At 36.9% G+C, this 16,011-nt stretch overlaps 3 protein-coding genes across 3 annotated transcripts in view; all 3 read left to right on the top strand.

The window, feature by feature from the left end:
* LOC109834954 (cytochrome c oxidase assembly protein COX11, mitochondrial) lies at positions 37-4,659 on the top strand. The gene is made up of 6 exons (XM_020402962.1): positions 37-237; positions 626-678; positions 1,898-1,970; positions 2,054-2,158; positions 4,161-4,241; positions 4,332-4,659. Exons 1-6 carry the CDS (start codon positions 37-39, stop codon positions 4,431-4,433), a joined length of 615 nt encoding a protein of 204 aa, XP_020258551.1. The 3' UTR covers positions 4,434-4,659.
* Positions 6,197-8,807, top strand: LOC109832218 (probable mannitol dehydrogenase). Its single transcript, XM_020399649.1, has 6 exons — positions 6,197-6,276; positions 6,813-6,926; positions 7,037-7,307; positions 7,444-7,689; positions 8,304-8,457; positions 8,568-8,807. Exons 1-6 carry the CDS (start codon positions 6,197-6,199, stop codon positions 8,759-8,761), a joined length of 1,059 nt encoding a protein of 352 aa, XP_020255238.1. The 3' UTR covers positions 8,762-8,807.
* Positions 10,373-16,011, top strand: part of LOC109833780 (coatomer subunit alpha-1-like) — a 6,881-nt gene continuing 1,242 nt past the window's right edge. Inside the window, 4 exon segments of the mRNA XM_020401588.1 lie at positions 10,373-10,547; positions 10,618-10,837; positions 11,868-12,362; positions 14,013-16,010. Coding sequence (XP_020257177.1) covers positions 10,630-10,837; positions 11,868-12,362; positions 14,013-16,010 — 2,701 coding nt within the window. The 5' untranslated portion in view covers positions 10,373-10,547; positions 10,618-10,629.

Raw genomic sequence — 16,011 nt, 5'->3', positions numbered from 1 at the left:
CCAGCGTCCAACGGCCGGTGCCTGTGACGGTTCCCCATGCCGAGACACGTGTCGCGGCGCATACTACAGCCGCGCTCAGAGCGTCACGTGATCGGAGGCTCCAAGAAAAACCTAATATTATCTGCCTGGGCGATCGCCGCGAGGCTATGGCTGGCGAGATCGTACGCTTGCGGTGCGCGTTGTACCGCAGGTTTTTGCCAAGCCACAGGTTATGGCGGCACTGTCCAGCGCCGCGAGGTAAAACGTTTCTTTGTATTGACTGCAACTTGTGTTGAAAATTCCTAATTTTATTCATTTTTGTTATTTATATCTTCAATAATTCTTTGAAAAGTTGCAATTTTTGGAGACGATACAATGTGTTCTTTGTCGTGTGATTCATATGTGCGAGAGAGGCTTCTATATATGGGCACAACTTACATAACCGCAGAGGACGAAATACGGAAAGAAATATATTAAAATAAATATGAAAAATATAGCAACGTTATGTAATCAACCATAATATCTGCTATCAGTTTCATTTTCATGTATGATTGTTAGCTCTCGTTCAAAATCTCATTAATATGCTTGTAAATCTGGTTATAAATGATGAGATCTATGGCTTGTGACAAGGAATGAGTCTCTGCAGAGTGTAGAGGAGAAGATTGCTCGGCACAGTAGAGATGGGACAACCACTTCGAGGTAAATTTTTTATTTTTGATGATATTTAGCATTCTTTTATTGTTCCTTAGGAGTTTGAATCCTGCTTGTAAGTGATTGGTTTATGATTGATGCTTAGAAATTAATTCTACGTAGTTATGTCTGTGGGTCATTCCTGTGCCCCTGACGACATTTTGTGCTTGAAAAGTTCATCACTCTTTACAATGAAGCTTTCCTCAGGAGGGTTAATCGCTTATTTTATGCTTGGGCCTCACCTTTAATTTTGATATTTTATAAAAAATGTTTCTTATAGCTTTCCCTAGTTTTCAGGAAATATTGATGTGTATTCTTTTTTCTCGTTAGAAGCCGTATGCCGAATGAATGCAGATCTATTAAGCTCTCGTTTCTATCTGTGCATCAGGATTTAATCTTCCTGATGGGAATATATCATCTTCGTCATCTTCCGCTTTGATTTCTTTCTCCAGTCTAGGCAAATTTGAAGAATGCCCCTTTATTTAGGACTGGGGCTAGCTCTTTCTTGTGGATTGTTTTCCCACTGGTAATTTGGCATTACATTAGGGAGGCAACCATCTTTCATGAAATATTGTCAAACCTTTGGTGGAGCCTTGCTCCATAGCTGAATCCATTTTTGGAAAAGGCTTAGATGATTTATTAGTAAGCATGAGCTATTCAATGTCACAGAGAGAGAGGGAGGATCCTATTTCACTGCAACAATAATTTTCTTTGTTAATATGCATGTTCGACGAGCTGATGGACACAAGTGGATGCTTTCCATGTGAAAAATTTTAGTAGCGATTTGTAGCTGCATTTCTCTTATTCTTATCAATTTAAATTTCCACCACCCAACTATGCAAAAAAGTTGCAACAGCTTGCTAGACTTCTGATTCTGAGATTTTAATGGACCTGCTTCATAAGTTGAATTTTAAAGTAAACTTTGGACAGCAGTTGGTTACTTCGCTGATGCCAAAATTTTAACCATGAGTGCTTTGGCTTCAAAAGATGAGTTTTGTGCCATTTATTTATTTTTGTCATAGCTGACATTGTTTGGGGAGCTGTGGAGCTATGTCATTCTTTGCTTTACCATACAAAAAGTTTAAAAAGCTATTTGTAACAGTTTAATTTAAAAATTGGGGCATCCTTTCTCGGACATTAACTTTCCTATTGCAGTTTTTTTTTTTACTGAAAAATGAATTGTCAGATCAAACTTTGTCTTATTCAATGATATATTGTTTGTACACAGAGAGCTTGTCGTTCAGTTCAATGCAGATGTTGCGGATGGGATGCAATGGAAGTTTGTTCCTACACAAAGAGAGGTCCCTATGAGTACATATTCACATGTACTAATATATCTCAATACAAATCATATTTTAGTCTGAATATCTCGTGTTATGTATAGGTAAGGGTCAAACCTGGCGAAAGTGCCCTTGCATTCTACACTGCAGAAAACCTTAGCTCGAAACCAATAACTGGTGTTTCTACATACAATGTAACCCCAATGAAGGTATGTTGTTGAAAATAACATAGCATTTATGATATGCATGCTTATTGCTTTATGTTTCAGTTAATCGTAGTTGCTTTAGCTTAGACTGCCAGACTAGTATCAGTAATTGTATGTTTAGGGAAAAAGAGCTAAATGAAAGGTACTTTACTTGTCATTGTACGTCTTGATTGCCAAGCTTTCAAACACTATAGCTGATACAATATAACAATCACAATGTAAGTATTTATTCAAGATTTATGTCAGAAAAATCATCGGCGGATGTTTGAACTAATTTAATGGCATTCCATCCTTCTTAATATATGTTATGGGGTAAGTTATATTTAGCTGCTGTTCAGTTACCACATGATCTTGAACTGAGCATGACATGTAGTTGTCTTTCTGTGTTTGCTACTTAGGGAATGACCAACATATCATAATAATGTTGGCGGACTGAGCTCTATAAAACATTTAAATTATATCATGCTATGTAAAAGGTGCTCTTGGTTTTGCAATATCCACAAGTTCACACATATTTCTTCAACATAACTGTGCAACAAAATTATTACTTGTCTGCAAAGTGTGCTTCAGTTATAATGGTAAGATATATGTTCTTCCAAATTTCATATGGTGTACCAATTACTTCTTGTCCACTAACACAAGGGCATATTTGTGGGGCGGCTACCTGGTGCTAGTACTAAGTATGAGAACTAACTACTAAGAAACCCCATGGAAACCTACTCATCTCCAAAATGAACCAATAATATAGTGAGTCTGATACTTAAAACTGCATCTGAAGTGATACTTTTCAGGAATACAAGTTACCTGAAACAGGAAGACTTTGAACTTGGTCAACATCTTTTTAATATCCTTATATGGGTCTGTCGATCATTCTTCCTGTGGGCAATGAGTAATTCACTAGGTATAATGCTCACTTGTAGGCCCAGCTAAAGCTTTACTTGCTCATTTCGCACTTTGTCGTAGAGTTGGTGCAGGCTCTCTAAAAATCGAAGTAGACTAAATTCTTTCCACAACTATTGCAATTTGCATTTCTAAGAGTATTGTCATGCTCAAGTTATTATTCAGAAGTAAGGTCCTTTATGCTACTGTGTTCTGTTAGCAGTTGGCTTTCAGAAATATGCTATGTGTGCTAAACTATGCACGCTGGCCCTAAATTCTTTTTGAAGGGATTATTCTTTTCTATAGGGCATAGGGTCAACAAATAATTTGATCATGCTTTTGCATAATAATGCTTATTTGCTGAAGTGTTCCAGTATTCTAACCATACCCAACAAATTCAATTTCCTAGTGAAGGCATCACCTTTCTTGCTAGAATTTTTTATTTCAAATATGCGGGTGATTTAGAGTTTGTATCCGTTGTTAGTTATAATTGATCCCGTGATATGTTAGTCTGTCAAACACGTATTTTCATGGAATTTGCATTCCTGTTTAATGATTATGTTTCTTTTATTAGTCCTGTCCATAAGATTTCCAAGCGGTTGTTTCTTTGCAGGAAACATGTCCAGAAGTAATCTTGATAATGAAAATATTATGGCACAAGAAATTAATATGAGTGTAAACCTTCAATAAAGTAAGATTTTCAAGCTTAACTACTATAAAAGATTATTCTCACATGACATGAATATTGCTACTGTACCTCAGGTTTAGTGGATCATTTGAAAGTTGTCATCCTGCTATTATGTCGCATGGACATAGACATGATAGTATAGGATATGAGCTGACATAAGAAATTCTAAAAAACTACAATAAAACTGAAGTATTGTCACATCTTAGATACGCACATGATGCAATATCATATTTGAAGAAAACTACTTAATCCTGCCAACTGCCTCTCTCTCTCTCTCTCTCTCTCTCCCTCTCTCTCTCCCCTCCCTCTCTCTCTCTCTCTCTCTCTCTCCCTCTCTCTCTCCCTCCCTCCCTCCCTCCCTCTCTCTCTCTCTCTCTCTGACTCACGGCACCAAAGAAAAATACATATGTTCAGTTGATCTTCTGCTTCGTCTTGCAGGCGGCTGTCTACTTCAACAAAATACAATGTTTCTGCTTTGAGGAGCAGAGACTGCTCCCTGGTGAGCAGATCGACATGCCGGTAAGAATTTCTTGTTATTTTTCTCTGATAATTATAATGAATTCATTGATTTGGTTGTTGATGTTCTTAGAATACTGGTGGGATCTGCAGGTATTTTTTTACATTGATCCCGAGTTTGAGACGGACCCAAAGATGGATGGCATCAACAACTTGATACTTTCTTATACTTTTTTTAAGGTTAACGAGGATTAGGCGATAACCGTTTAAAGCTGGGCCTTTGTATCTTGATTATATTTTATACTGCTGTCATTTTAGCTATAATAATTCTTTTGTAAGTGTTATATTTTCCAAATCTTCTGTAAAGTGATTCAGTGAGGATCATCAAGGTAATAGGATCATCTGGATGTTTTTTCTCCCGGTTGTATGAGTTATCCACCTTCCATGGAGCAACCAATAAATCACTGTTTGTTTAACATTATAGGTTGAGATGTGCCTTACTTTAATATTTGCTGGATACATCTTTTTTTTTAAAATTTATTTAACTTCTCCTAAAATTTGTCTGTATGGCAGGCATATTGGGGCATTTTCTAATGGATCCAAAATTATAAGTTTGTTTGAATTATGTATCAATAATTTATTTGATTTATAAATATATCGTGTTTATGTAAGTTGTTGGTTCTGAGATAAGTATGATAGCTCAAAATAATTATTCACCTGTTGGAATTAAAATATATCAAATATATTTATATAATATGTTCTTGTAATTGTTCTAGCATCACAAGTTTATGCTACAGGTTTTATCAATAGTAGAACTCTATGTGAGGTATCTGTGTAATTATGTGCATGCATGTGTATAAAACTTTTGTTATGTCACGCCATATCCGATTGTAGTTTTTGAAAATTTGTCATATTGATGAGTATGTGTTACGCATATTGTATTAGTGTTCGGTATATATGTTTATGCTTCTCTGAATGCATGACAAACTTGGGAAAACTTTTGCGAAGTTTTCTAGGGCACGAATTGGATATTTTATCTGTATTTTGGGGAAATTTTTCGCAAGAGTACCAGTTCATGTTTTCTTCACGCAATATGATGAAAAAGTTGGAACAATATGTAGCCAAAATCGATATCTTATTTTCATTCTTTCCAAAAGTGGTATTCATTGTTTTTCTGGTTTTAATCCAGCTAAGCATGCAAAGAGCATAAGAAAGAAAAGTGGAAGAGACGGCTATATTTCCATTGACATTGTCCCTTTCCTATTCCATGCTTCAATATTAATCAAACACATCAAGTTTAACAAAATAAAAAGAGGGGAAAAAAGTAGATAGAGTTGAGAAAATTTTGTTGATTTTATATTCTCAGCTTTTACTGTTTTACATCAATATTGGCTTTCTACTTGTTTGTTTCGTGGTATTTTTTCTGAGTTGATATTGTGTCAAGGAGAAGAACACCCGTGGAAAGTATTGCAAATATGGAGTTTGAATATTTGCCTCTATACACGAAACATATTATATGAATCCATTATTGAAATGCAAGCTCAATGACCGATTTTGCTCTTTGGAGAGAGTGAAAAAGAATGGTGCATTTTTTTAAAGACATGCACCAAAATTCTTTAGAAAAGAAATAATATATATTTTGATCCTTTCCGATCTTGCGAAGCTTGCTGATTTTTCTTATTGTATCTTTAGTAGTATAGGAGATTCATTTAATCACACACCAAAGAATATTCTTTTTGGATAGAGTAAAAGAGGATGGACAAATATTTAGATGGAAGTGTATCAAGGTTTTCTTAAACAAAGAAATCATTTACAATAATACTATTGATTCTTTTCATCCTTTCCGTTGCAAAATGCATAGCTTCCTATTTTTCCTATGTCATTGTATCTTGGGACTATCGCTAGCATACTATGAAGCTTCTAGAACTTTCATGATGCATTGGACCCACTTAAGCGCATATAGAAGAAGGTATTGGCTTTTGTTATGAGAAGACATACAACATAGACAAGGCAAGAGAATGGAGAACTCACAGAGGGCATTGGGTTGGGCAGCCAAAGATGCTGATGGGGTTCTTTCTCCTATCAAATTGTCTCTTAGGTAGCTTCTCCCTCATCTTTTCCATTGCAAAGTACAAAATTTCATGGTTTAATTCTCCTTCAGAATTTTTTATGATGTTACCACTTAATGTAAAATCATTGTCATGCTTGTTGAAACAATTATGTGTCATCTGTAATTGCAGTGTTTCCTTCATGATTTTGTAATTTCATCGTAGAAGGTAATCTACCGATGTACGTAAATGAATAGAAGATGCCTAAGTTTAGGGGTATATCTATGTTTTCTATTTAATATTTCTTACTTTTTCATCACAAAAAAAGGTTGTATTCCTAAGTCTTCAGGTAGATATCGTGATAACCAATTCCTAATGAGGTATTATGATAGAATGTCTCAAAAGAAGATAGAATGTGAGCTCTCATTCTAATTCAGAGTAGTTTAAACCCAAATATAATTTTTGGGATTTTCCAAAAGCTCTTTCGCCATCTTAATTCCATAAGGCTATCTAGATCTTCTTTTTCAAAAGATATTCTTTTAGTGTAACATTATAGTAGCAACATTAACTTTTTTTTTTTTTGCAGAGCTAAAAATGATGATGACATCATATTCAAAATATTGTATTGTGGAGTTTGTCATACTGATCTCTCCACAATAAAGAATGAGTGGGGAACGGCTAGATATCCCATTGTCCCTGGGTATGTATTCCCTTGCTATTACATAAAATATATTCCATGATTAGTCAATATATAGATCTATCTCCCTGTTTCACTCAAGCATTTTCCCTCCTCCTCTTGGAATTTTACAGACATGAAATTATCGGTGTCGTTATTGAAGTAGGTACCGCTGTGCAAAACTTCAAGATTGGTGACAGCATCGGTGTTGGCTACATAGCTAACTCATGTCTCACTTGCGACCAATGCAAACAAAATTTTGAAAATTATTGTCCGAATCTAATTCCATCATTCAACTCCCCATTCCATAATGGGATTGAATCCACAGGAGGATTCTGCAACCTTTTCATCGTTAAGGAGCATTTCGCGATTAAAATCCCTGAAAATATGCCTTTGGAAAAGATTGCGCCTCCTTTTCATCGTTAAGGAGCATTTCGCGATTAAAATCCCTGAAAATATGCCTTTGGAAAAGATTGCGCCTTTGATGTGTGCAGGAATTACAGTGTATATTAAAATCCCTGAAAATATGCCTTTGGAAAAGATTGCGCCTTTGATGTGTGCAGGAATTACAGTGTATAGTCCAATGAAGTATTTTGGGCTAAATGAGAAGGGAAAGCATTTGGGAGTTATTGGCCTTGGAGGTCTTGGGCATGTTGCTGTTAAGTTTGCAAAGGCTTTTGGAATGAGAGTTACTGTTGTCGAATCAAATCCTGAGAAGAGAAAGGAAGCGATGGATGTACTTGGAGCTGATTCATTCTTGGTTAGTAATTGCCTTGAGGAGATGGAGGTAAGAGGTTTGCTAGTAATTTGGTTATGTATTTATGGTTAGTTATCTTTAAGTTTAAATATTGAATTTCAATGAACTTAATAATTAATAACATTAGTACATGTTTGAACTTTTCTTGTATGTAAATGTGGATAATAAACTACTGTGGAGGGAAAAGTGATATTGTCTGAAACATTCAGTTGAACGCGTGAAGAAATGATGATTATGTCATTCATATTTGCTAATATTTTTATTCAGTTTTTGTATCCTTATTTGTTTATGCATCTCTTTGAAAGAAATCTAGATCATCTTCAAGCTTGTAAGAATGCTGATTCTGTCATTCATACTTCTAATATTTTACAGAATATCTTTATTTAAAAATTAACAAAAAAATTATAAAATTCTAAAATTTTAGCACGAGAAAACTTCTTTACGTATTACGTTATAGATTTTATTTTTGAACATGAAAAAGAAAAGAACCTATCTTAATTCACGAGATTGTTTTTCGATAGGACTTTATCCATTATAACCAGATTAGACCAATGTTTTTGGGTTATTTCTTAATGAAGTTAACCTTAAAATCATACTTGCATCAATGCAAAAACAGGCGAATTAGAACTATTGTTTTTTCCTAGGCCGCAGATGGAACTATTGATGGCATTATCGACACAGTCCCAACAGTTCATGACCTTCATCCCATCATCTCTCTACTCAAAGTGCATGGGAAGTTAATTGTGCTTGGGGGACCAAGCAAGCCAGATGAGCTACTCACTTTATCTCTAATCAAAGGTTAATTATCTTAATTAAAATATAATTATCCTTCTTAGACCATCCGCTGACATAATTAGATTAATATAACCTTACATTAATTTTTTTATTTTTATTTTTCTGTGTTGCAGCTGGGAAAATGATAGCTGGAAGTTGCATAGGTGGGATTAAAGACACACAAGAGATGATAAATTTCGCAGCAAAGCATAATATAACTGCAGAGGTAGAAGTTATTGGTATCGATTATGCGAACAAAGCTATGGAGAGACTCTCTAAAGGAGATGTTAGATACAGATTTGTGATTGACATCGTGAACTCTTTATAACAATTGGAGGCCATTCGGTTCACAAAAGGATTTCAACTGGAGTAATAATTAGCAAAACAATAAATATAATTGCGGTTGTAATTTCTAGTCTTGCTGTAATTGCAGTTGCAAAAAAGAACTATTAGAATCTGAAGTTCAATGGCATTGCCAAATGTATGCTACTTGTGTGGATTTATTTTCTATAATTCTCCATGCTATCTCTAGCAAAATATTTTTGGAGCTCATATTTGGAATAATTTTCTTGAGACACTACACTGATGTTCCATATGATTTGTGATTGGCTCAACCGGAAATTCAACAAAATTAATGTACTTGAAATATTGCATGAAAACATTTATGAAGATGTCTTTTTTTTTTTTCACTCGATGGAAATTCAATAGGAACTTTGCGATGTCAGTCTCCGTACGGAAGCGCTACAAAAGTCAGTCAATTTTAATAAATTCCTTGAATTTTGTCACTCTAGTTAACATGTTTCTATATAAAAAAAATCCGAGAATTTCTCATTAAAGTTAGGAAAAGTTATAGTTTTTTTGACATTAACTAAGATAAATTTTAGACTGAGAGATTCTAAGGGTTAAAAAGATGAGTTATTGATTGCACTGGTTGATCAGAAGAGGAAAGTAAAAACTTTTTGCAAATCTAATGGACCTAAATATAATTTTCTTAATAATTTTCCATTTCATCCTTAAGTCATAAGCTATTTAGTTATGGTTTTTTTTTGAGAGACTTATGGAAAATGTTGGATGGATGAACCACAAATATTGTACACATAAAACCATTTCATGATAAAAATCGTACAGATGTTTCCCTACAATTGGATTAGAAATTATCTTTTTGAAAGTATTCTGATGAGTCACTTTTCATAAGAAAAACAAACTTGTTTCGCCCTCTTCCTTCCATTGAGCATTGGATGTGGGGGCAAAAAAAAAGGCCAAGCAAATGGGCTGCTACCGATCAACTTTCTTTATTAAAAGAAAATTTTTATTAGTTGCATATATGAGAACCGGGGGATCTAATAAAATTTGAGATACTAATTTCAAAATAACCTAAAAAGTAAGGGACCTAATAGCAATTTTAATGATGAACAAATTTTTTAAACAGACCCATTCCAACTTTTTATTTTCAAAACCGACTCTTTTTTTTTTTATTTACCAAAACCGACCCGATTTTGTGATTAGCAGACTAATCACCTTCCTAAATAGTCGGGGTTGGCAACCCCGACTATTTAGGACATTAATTTTTAGGGTTTAATGCTTCTAATTAGGGTTTAACACCGTCCTAAATAGTCGGGGTTGCCAACCCCGACTATTTAGGAAGGTGATTAATCTGCTAATCATAAAATCGGGTCGGTTTTGGTAAAAAAAAAAAAAAAGAGTCGGTTTTGAAAATAAAAAGTTGGAATGGGTCTGTTTAAAAAATTTGTTCTTTTAATGATTTAAGAGTCCCATTCAAAATATGAAAGCTTTAAAGGGACTAATATTTAAAAAGCCAAAACAGATTTGTAATTTTTACGCTTTCCTGTCCCTCAATTTGCAATTCCTATCAAAACTCTCATATACAACATAGAAATCCGGAAGGAACAAGAAAAAAAAAAAAAAAAACGCCGAGCATAAAAAGAGCGAGAGAGAGAAGAGAGAGAGAGAGAGGGAGGGAGGGGGAGAGAGAGAGAGAGAGAGAGGGAGATCCCAAGAGCTTCGGTGGTTAATGACCTAGGCGCTATCAGATCCCGATCATCTCCATTCGATCCCGCGCTCTCGAATTCAGATCTGATCCGAGATCCCCAAAGGTCAGATCCCAGATCCCAACCCCAACCCTAACCCTAGTTCATCTCTTGATCTAATTATCTTTCGGTCTAGGGTTTTTTAGCGATGCTGACGAAATTTGAGACGAAGAGCAATCGGGTGAAGGGGCTGAGCTTTCACAGCAAGCGGCCATGGATCCTCGCCAGTCTCCACAGCGGCGTGATCCAGTTGTGGGATTATCGCATGGGCACTTTGATTGATCGATTCGACGAGCACGATGGCCCCGTTCGAGGGGTCCACTTCCATAAATCTCAGCCGCTGTTTGTCTCAGGAGGTTATACATTCGATCCCTTTTCTTGTAATTGTTGTGTTGGTTGAGATCTGGATTCTTGGAGATCTTCTTTCGTTTTGTGATGTGTAGATCTGGCAAATCATCTTCTTTCATTTTTGAGTTTTTGACTTGTTTCCAATGAATTTGATTAAGGCTGGCATATGATAGATTTTAGGCTCTTAACATTTAATGGAATCGATTCATCTTCTTTGTGTATCCTCATGATGTTGCGAGGATCTAATCTTGCTCAAAAGCTGTTATACATTTGACTAAAAACTAGTGCAATTTCTCATGGCTGCATCTACTTAGTGGGGTATTAGAATCAGCAGGATATCTATTCATTAAGTATCAAATTCTTTAAATATATATATTTAACACTCAAATGGTTTCCAGTTAATATTTGTAAGGGACTCGGGAGAACACACACCTAAAAGCTAGCTGTTAGAGTGTTATAAACCCATATAACTTCCCATATAATCAATATGGGAATAATGGATCCTAACATACCACCATGCTTTCGCAGTCCTGGTGTCCACACGGGCTAGCTACATAATAGTCTAATCCTAGTTGAACACTGCAAGTGCAATCCCAGCGTCACCCCTTTCAATTTGTACTAGACTGGTCCCTAGCAAACACTGCAACATCAGCGTCACTACCCGCACCGCTGGTTTGCAATTGAGAGGCACTGATAGAATTCACCCATAAAAGCTAGTTGTTAGAGAGCTTATAAACCAATATCAATTGCCCAATTAGTCGATGCGAGACTAGTGGATCCTAGCAATATTATGATATAAGTAAAAGGAGTAATATGAGACACACGCTGAAATTTGAAAGCTGTATACACTCTCTCTCTCTCTCTCTCTCAAAGTTAACATTTTTTTACATCAAATGATATGCTGTAGGGTATTTGAGATCAAGATGAGCACATGTTTTAGAACGCTATTGGATTGTCTTCGGAAGTCCAGATCAACCTGTGATCTGTTTGTACGAGTAATTATATCTTTAACTATAATACTGTTACCTTCTTTTGCAGGTGATGACTACAAGATCAAAGTGTGGAACTACAAAACACATCGGTGCTTATTTACTCTTCTTGGACATCTTGATTACATTCGTACAGTCCAATTCCATGACGAGTACCCTTGGATTGTTAGTGCGAGTGATGATCAGACTATTAGAATTTGGAACTGGCAATCCCGGACGTGTATTTCAGTCCTGACAGGGCATAACCACTATGTCATGTGTGCATCTTTCCACCCTAAGGAGGATCTTGTTGTTTCAGCTTCACTGGATCAGACTGTTCGCGTGTGGGATATTGGCGCACTGAGAAAGAAAACTGTGTCTCCAGCAGATGACATTTTGCGCTTGTCTCAGATGAATACAGACTTGTTCGGTGGAGTTGATGCTGTTGTGAAGTATGTTCTTGAAGGTCATGACCGAGGAGTCAACTGGGCATCCTTTCATCCTAGTCTGCCCCTTATTGTTTCTGGAGCAGATGATCGGCAAGTGAAATTATGGCGAATGAATGGTACTCCTGAACTCTGTCTCTTATTTGTGTGATTTTGATAGTGTTCAATCCATTACCTATTCCTCTATAGGGAACCATGAAAAGTTTGCTTGATCACCATCATAACGGATTGAAATATGTAAGCAATAAGATTTATCTGTAATCTGAAACATGTAACTTAGAAGTTGCTTTTCAGCTTGTTTTGAAATTAGTTAGTCAGCATTGCGAATGTTCTGCACTTGGCTGGACTTCCACTGTCACATGTTCTCTTTATTCCTTTTGTTGTTTTGTTTAGACCTCTAGTACTTGTTTGATCTGCCTTCCTCTTTTTTTTTTTGATCTCCCTCCCTTTTCAAGGACAGTGGCCATAATAGGTCTGTGACTCCTTTCGCAGTTCTTTAATCTTTCTTCTTCAGTTCTTTGCTCAAAAGATAAGAGTTCATAAGGCATTGGTATATGGACTGACATCTCTAGGATGCTCTTATAGTGTAGCAATTTGTTAGCTTATCACATGCATCCAGTTTGATACAGTTACTTCGTTATACATGAAGTGGTTGACCATACTTGTGTGAGTCCAGTCAGTGATAACTAATGAGTAGGAATTGCTTGTGTATTTCTTTCTCTTTGATAGGTATTTAGTGTGCTTGGATATGAGCTTAAATTCCCAAATCCTATGGTCACATTTGGATATGACTGCATATCTTATTTACTATTATTAAAGCACATCTGAAATTGATGTTGTTGTGCGCTCTGGTCTTGTGATGATCTTATAAGTTCCAGCTTACGATTTCTTAGTTATACAAAGAAACCATTTTATAAGAACTGCTATGTACATATTTATTCAGAACAGCAAATACTCTTGGGACAATGCGTCTCTTTTTGTATTCCTGTGCTTGATATACAGAATATCTATCTCAGTAGTTTATGAGTGTGTGCAACTGTGCATACAAAACTTTTGAACCTTACCATGTCCACTATCTCAATAGTTTGTGTATGCGACTGTGCATACTAAAGTTTTGAACTCTTACCATGTCCGAAGTTCCGAACGTGTTTGTTCTCTGTATTTTCGTTGTACACATTTTACAATTTATGTAGTTGAATTTTCACCCCAGCATGAAAGCCTTGAAAACAAAGATTCAAAAATGTCAATTATGTAGTTTACCATGTTCAATTATATGTTGCTCACTTTGTGTTTGCTTGTGTTTGAGAGCACATGGATGTATGAGTGCTTTTTCTATTGTTTCAACTCAGATACACTTTATTAAATGCCTTTATATCTTTGTGTTCACACTGTACATTCTCATAACTGGCACGGGAAATTTTATTTTATGAAAGTTCAGTGCAACGTTTAGACATTATATTCTTGTACCTGTCCTCATAAATGATCAAAAGTTACGTACATATTATCTTATATTAATATAACTTGTGGTTAAATGCACGCTATGGACATTAGCTTATTAAGAGCTAGCATTAGAGAAAGATGATTATAATAGATTGTTTATTTATTTTAGAAGTCCATTTCATGCACCCATAGCACAATATTCTTGTGATCAGTAGGTTATTGTTTTTGTTGTTGTATATACTTTGATGTATGATAAGCAGGCATTTGAATTAGTTGCTCTCATTTCAAGGAGATTAAAAATGTTATAACACAACTTGTTCCATTTGCAGATACAAAGGCTTGGGAAGTGGATACATTAAGAGGGCATATGAATAATGTTTCTTGTGTGATGTTTCATGCAAAGCAGGACATCATCGTGTCCAACTCTGAGGACAAAAGTATTCGTATATGGGATGCGACAAAGCGCACTGGCATTCAGACTTTTCGCCGTGAACATGACCGTTTCTGGATTCTTGCAGCCCATCCAGAAATGAATCTTCTTGCAGCTGGTCATGACAGTGGAATGATAGTTTTCAAACTAGAGAGAGAACGTCCTGCTTTCTCTGTTAGCGGGGACACTCTGTTCTATGTCAAAGATCGATTCTTGCGGTTCTTTGAGTTCTCATCTCAAAAGGATAATCAAGTGGTTCCGATTAGGAGACCTGGTTCTGTAAGCTTGAATCAGTCACCCAAGACACTATCCTACAGCCCCACAGAGAATGCAGTATTGATTTGCTCTGATGCTGATGGTGGATCCTATGAGCTCTATATTGTTCCTAAGGATAATGGTGGAAGGGGTGATTCCCTTCAGGATGCAAAGAAAGGATCAGGAGGCTCGGCTGTCTTTGTAGCTCGTAACAGATTTGCAGTGCTTGACAAGAGCAATAACCAGGCGCTAGTAAAGAATCTCAAAAATGAGATTGTGAAGAAGAGTGCACTTCCTATTGCTACTGACACCATATTCTATGCTGGGACTGGAAACCTATTGTGCCGGGCTGAGGATAGGGTGGTCATCTTTGATCTCCAGCAGAGGCTTGTTCTTGGGGAACTTCAGACTCCTTCTATGAAGTACGTGGTCTGGTCAGGTGACATGGAGAGTGTCGCTTTGCTCAGTAAGCATGCTATAGTTATTGCTAACAAGAAACTCGTACATCGATGCACTCTCCATGAGACCATCCGTGTGAAAAGTGGTGCCTGGGATGAAAATGGTGTCTTCATTTATACAACATTGAACCACATCAAATATTGCCTTCCTAATGGAGATAGTGGAATCGTCAGAACTCTTGATGTTCCAATATACCTCACCAAGGTCTCTGGGAGCACTCTGTTTTGCTTGGATCGTGATGGAAAGAATCGGATTATACCCATTGATGCTACTGAATATATCTTCAAGCTTGCCCTGTTAAGGAAGAGATACGACCATGTGATGAGTATGATTAGGAGCTCACAGCTTTGTGGACAGGCCGTGATTGCTTATCTTCAGCAGAAAGGTTTCCCAGAAGTTGCACTGCATTTTGTCAAAGATGAGAGGACCCGGTTCAATCTGGCACTCGAGAGTGGCAATATCCAGATTGCCGTTGCTTCTGCGAAGGAGATTGATGAGAAGGACCACTGGTACAGGTTAGGCATCGAGGCACTTCGACAAGGAAATACAAGCATTGTGGAGTATGCTTACCAGAGGACTAAGAACTTTGAGAGGCTGTCATTCTTGTATCTTGTGACAGGGAACAAGGATAAGCTGTCCAAGATGCTGAGGATAGCTGAGATGAAAAACGATGTGATGGGTCAGTTCCACAATGCCATGTATCTTGGTGATGTTGAAGAACGTGTGAAGATCTTGGAGAATGCAGGTCATTTGCCTCTAGCCTATGTTACCGCTTCCACTCATGGGCTGACAGAAACTGCTGAGAGGCTCGCTGCTGAGTTGGAACAAAAAGGTATAGTTCCCTCCATTCCTGAAGGGAAAACACGATCTCTTCTCATGCCCCCTGCTCCCCTCATGTGTAGTGGGGATTGGCCATTGTTGAGAGTCATGAGAGGCATTTTCGAAGGAGGGTTGGACATAGCAAGGGGAGGACATGAGGATGATGAAGAAGCGGCTGGTGCTGATTGGGGTGATGAGGAGTTGGATATTGTCGATGTTGATGGTGTTATACAAGATGGAGATGCAATTGCAGACATTGAGGATATTGAAGCACATGGAGAGGATGTTGAGGAAGGAGGATGGGATCTCGAAGATTTGGAGCTTCCACCTGATGTGGATGTTCCACAGGCTGCCAATGCTCGTTC

This window comes from Asparagus officinalis, chromosome 3 (assembly GCF_001876935.1).
Source record: "Asparagus officinalis chromosome 3, Aspof.V1, whole genome shotgun sequence".
Lineage (NCBI taxonomy): Eukaryota > Viridiplantae > Streptophyta > Magnoliopsida > Asparagales > Asparagaceae > Asparagus > Asparagus officinalis.
This window is presented reverse-complemented; position numbering and strand designations above follow the sequence as displayed.

Coding starts and splice junctions, on each gene's coding strand:
- LOC109834954 (XM_020402962.1), top strand. CDS start 37: ATGCCGAGACACGTGTCGCGGCGCATACTACAGCCGCGCTCAGAGCGT. Junction 238..625: donor GCACTGTCCAGCGCCGCGAG/GTAAAACGTTTC, acceptor GAGTCTCTGCAG/AGTGTAGAGGAGAAGATTGC. Junction 1,971..2,053: donor TTGTTCCTACACAAAGAGAG/GTCCCTATGAGT, acceptor TGTTATGTATAG/GTAAGGGTCAAACCTGGCGA.
- LOC109832218 (XM_020399649.1), top strand. CDS start 6,197: ATGGAGAACTCACAGAGGGCATTGGGTTGGGCAGCCAAAGATGCTGAT. Junction 6,927..7,036: donor AGATATCCCATTGTCCCTGG/GTATGTATTCCC, acceptor GGAATTTTACAG/ACATGAAATTATCGGTGTCG. Junction 7,308..7,443: donor ATATGCCTTTGGAAAAGATT/GCGCCTCCTTTT, acceptor CCTTTGGAAAAG/ATTGCGCCTTTGATGTGTGC.